The sequence below is a fragment of the Wolffia australiana genome, chromosome 18, assembly GCF_029677425.1.
Source record: "Wolffia australiana isolate 7733 chromosome 18, ASM2967742v1".
Classification (NCBI taxonomy): domain Eukaryota; kingdom Viridiplantae; phylum Streptophyta; class Magnoliopsida; order Alismatales; family Araceae; genus Wolffia; species Wolffia australiana.
Window position 1 is genome coordinate 9,894,280 of NC_135852.1, and position 2,711 is coordinate 9,896,990.

A 2,711-nucleotide genomic window follows, 5' to 3' on the forward strand; every position below is an offset into this window, starting at 1 on the left:
GGGAGCGAAAGAGAGGCAGAATAACTCGAGCGAGTGAGAAAGAGTAACACGATCGCCCCTTAAAATGAAATACTCGTCCACCTTTTCTCTTCTTCATGCAAGCGAGACTCCACCACCACCGCCAAATACGCCCCTATCCATGACCCAGTCCTCGATCATAACCTGCGCAGCCCACCCCTGGTCCGCCGGCACGAGATGCCCAGCGCCGGCGACCACAACATGGCTAAGCTTGCCATACGCCTGCACATATCCCGCAAGATCACCGCTCGCAAGCCGCCAAACCTTCCTCTCCGCGGCCGAGAACCTCTCGAGCCCTTCCCACCGCGTCTCCTTCAACCATCGCTCCGTCGACAAAACCCCATCTCTGAGATCAAACATTCCCTGGTACAGCAACATCTTCACTTCTCCTCCCCGTAGAAGACCCTCCACCGCCGGCTTCGCGCTCTTCATCACGTCTTCGTGCAGCGCCTTCGCCACCAACCTGCTACACTCCTCCCACTCTATACCTTCCTTCGCGCCCAGCGCTGCCTTCACCGGCGCTGCCGCCAAGAACTTAGCCAAGAGTTCCGTCTCGTAGGGTTTCTTCCTCCTCAGGTCGAATAACGTGGCCAGCCCCGTCGAATTATTCAAGTACTCGAGAGCTCTGTTCCTCGCGTCTGTCGCTCTTCCCCAGTCCTTAGTCGCTGCCAGCCTCGCGGCCTCTTCCTGGAGCTTCTCGAGGTGGGTTCTCTGTAACTCGTTGATAAGTCCGGTGAAGAAGGCGCTGTCGGCGTGGGTCTTGACCTGGGTGGCTGGATGAGTGAGCCCGTTGCCGATCGCCACGCCGGCGAGGTTTATCCGACGGCCGGCCTTGGCGTTCTTCTGTGAAATGTAGTAGCCGGCGGAGGGGACGTACTTGCCCGCGTAGCTCTCGCCAGTGAGATAAAGAGGCCGGGCTCTGAACGAGGGATTAAGGGAGAAGAACCTCTGTAGCGCTATCCAGAGCTGCTCGGAGACCGCGGTCTGGTTTGAAGGAACGTCTTCTACGTTGCCCGCGACGCTGAAGCCGACGCCGACGGGGTTGTCGAGAAAGAGCAGGCCGAAGAGGCGGTTCCAGGAAAACGGGTTGGGAGAGAAGGAGGGGTGCCCGGAGGAGGAGTTGGTCACCAGCCATGGACCGAGCTCGAAGAAGTTGCCAATCATGGAGGAGCAGCCGGGGCCGCCCTGCAGCCAGACGAGGAGCGGGGTGAGAGAGAGTGGAGATGTCGCCTGGTGCGCCTCGTAGTAGGTGAAGTACATGGCGGAGGTGGCGGAGATGGGGAGGTAGCCGGAGAGGGTGGGGAGGGCATCGTCGGGGAAGGGGGGAGAAGAAGCTGGCGGCGCCGCGGCTGTTTGGTAGGAAAGTGTGAAGAAGAAGACGAGGAAAACATGGAGGGGGGACGGATTTTCCATTGGCCCAGCGCGAGCAGGAATCACTGTAAGCTGACGATTATGTTCAGCTTCGTGTGGAGGTGAGAGATCCCCACCCTCTCTCCCTCTCTGTTGTCCTTTTGTGAGTAAAGGGCCCATTTGGGGCCCATTTCCTTTGTTATCAAAAGGGGTTTCACCCCCCTTTACTCTAACCTGAATCTACGGCTCTCAATCTGGTTTTTTTGTTCATTCTTCTCGTCTCTTCCTCTCTTCTCTCTCTCTCTCTCTCTCTCTCTCTCTACCTACGTTTACTGTCTTGATTACTCTGTGGTGGTTACTCCCTTGTCGTGGGAGTTCAAGGTGGAGCTCCTCTACTGCAGCATACGATAAGCTTGTGCTCTACACCAAGAACCGTGGACGTTGACATCACGCTGGTGACATACGGAGGTTATTATTATCTATATCTATACACCGTCATATTGATCGTGTTTGGGTTGATATATTCTGCATTTTCCCCTAACATCTTGGGATTTCTTTCAATAAGTGATATCAGAGCTAGTTGGTTGTTTTACTCAGACTTGATATGGTGAGAAGCTAGACGCTTTGTCAAACTTCAACCTACGGTATCAGCGGGTGTATGATCTATTGATCCAGAAGGATTTGACGTTGACCTTGGATGGGCCAAAACCTGTGTTATGGCAGCTGATTAGCCCAAGTTTCTACAAGCCGCCAGCACCATTCGATCTTGTTTCGTATTTATACTTTAAGTGTTGGAACTTTTAGTAAAATTTCTATTGTATAGGGACTTTTATAAAAAAATCCCGTATAGTATAAATGAAGGGGAACCCTCACCTGATAGACATGGGCATCACTTTTACAGGTCTCCCCATTCTTACGTTCCTTTTGGTGCGTCTATTGAGTCTAGATGGGCACAAATTTAGATTTCGAAGAGCATAGTTTGAGGGAAAGAAGAGGATATCCGCCACTCTAATGATTTCTTGGTGACATTAGAGCTAGCATCTGAGAAGCTTGAAGAAGCTCACTGAAGAAGTCCATAAGATTTAATCTGTGCAAGTATTGTGCTTTGGTAAATCTATGTTTTTGGTTTTGAAAATATTTTTTTCAATTGAATATTCTGATATTAAAGAAATTTTGGACAGAGAAGATACCTCATTCACATATGGCATGCCAAATATGTGTTTAAAAATTATTTTGTGATATACATAGTCATCAGCTAAACGCATGTAAAAAGGGTGAGGTGATGTCTTGATCAAATTTGTGATACCATTGATGAGAAGCTTATTCAAGCTCTGGGAGAAAAA

At 50.8% G+C, this 2,711-nt stretch overlaps 1 protein-coding gene across 1 annotated transcript; it reads right to left on the reverse strand.

The window, feature by feature from the left end:
- SCPL50 (serine carboxypeptidase-like 50) lies at positions 1 to 1,504 on the reverse strand. Its single transcript, XM_078589655.1, has one exon. It carries the CDS (start codon positions 1,429 to 1,431, stop codon positions 94 to 96), a length of 1,338 nt encoding a protein of 445 aa, XP_078445781.1. The 5' UTR covers positions 1,432 to 1,504; the 3' UTR covers positions 1 to 93.
- Positions 1,505 to 2,711: the final 1,207 nt, after the last annotated feature.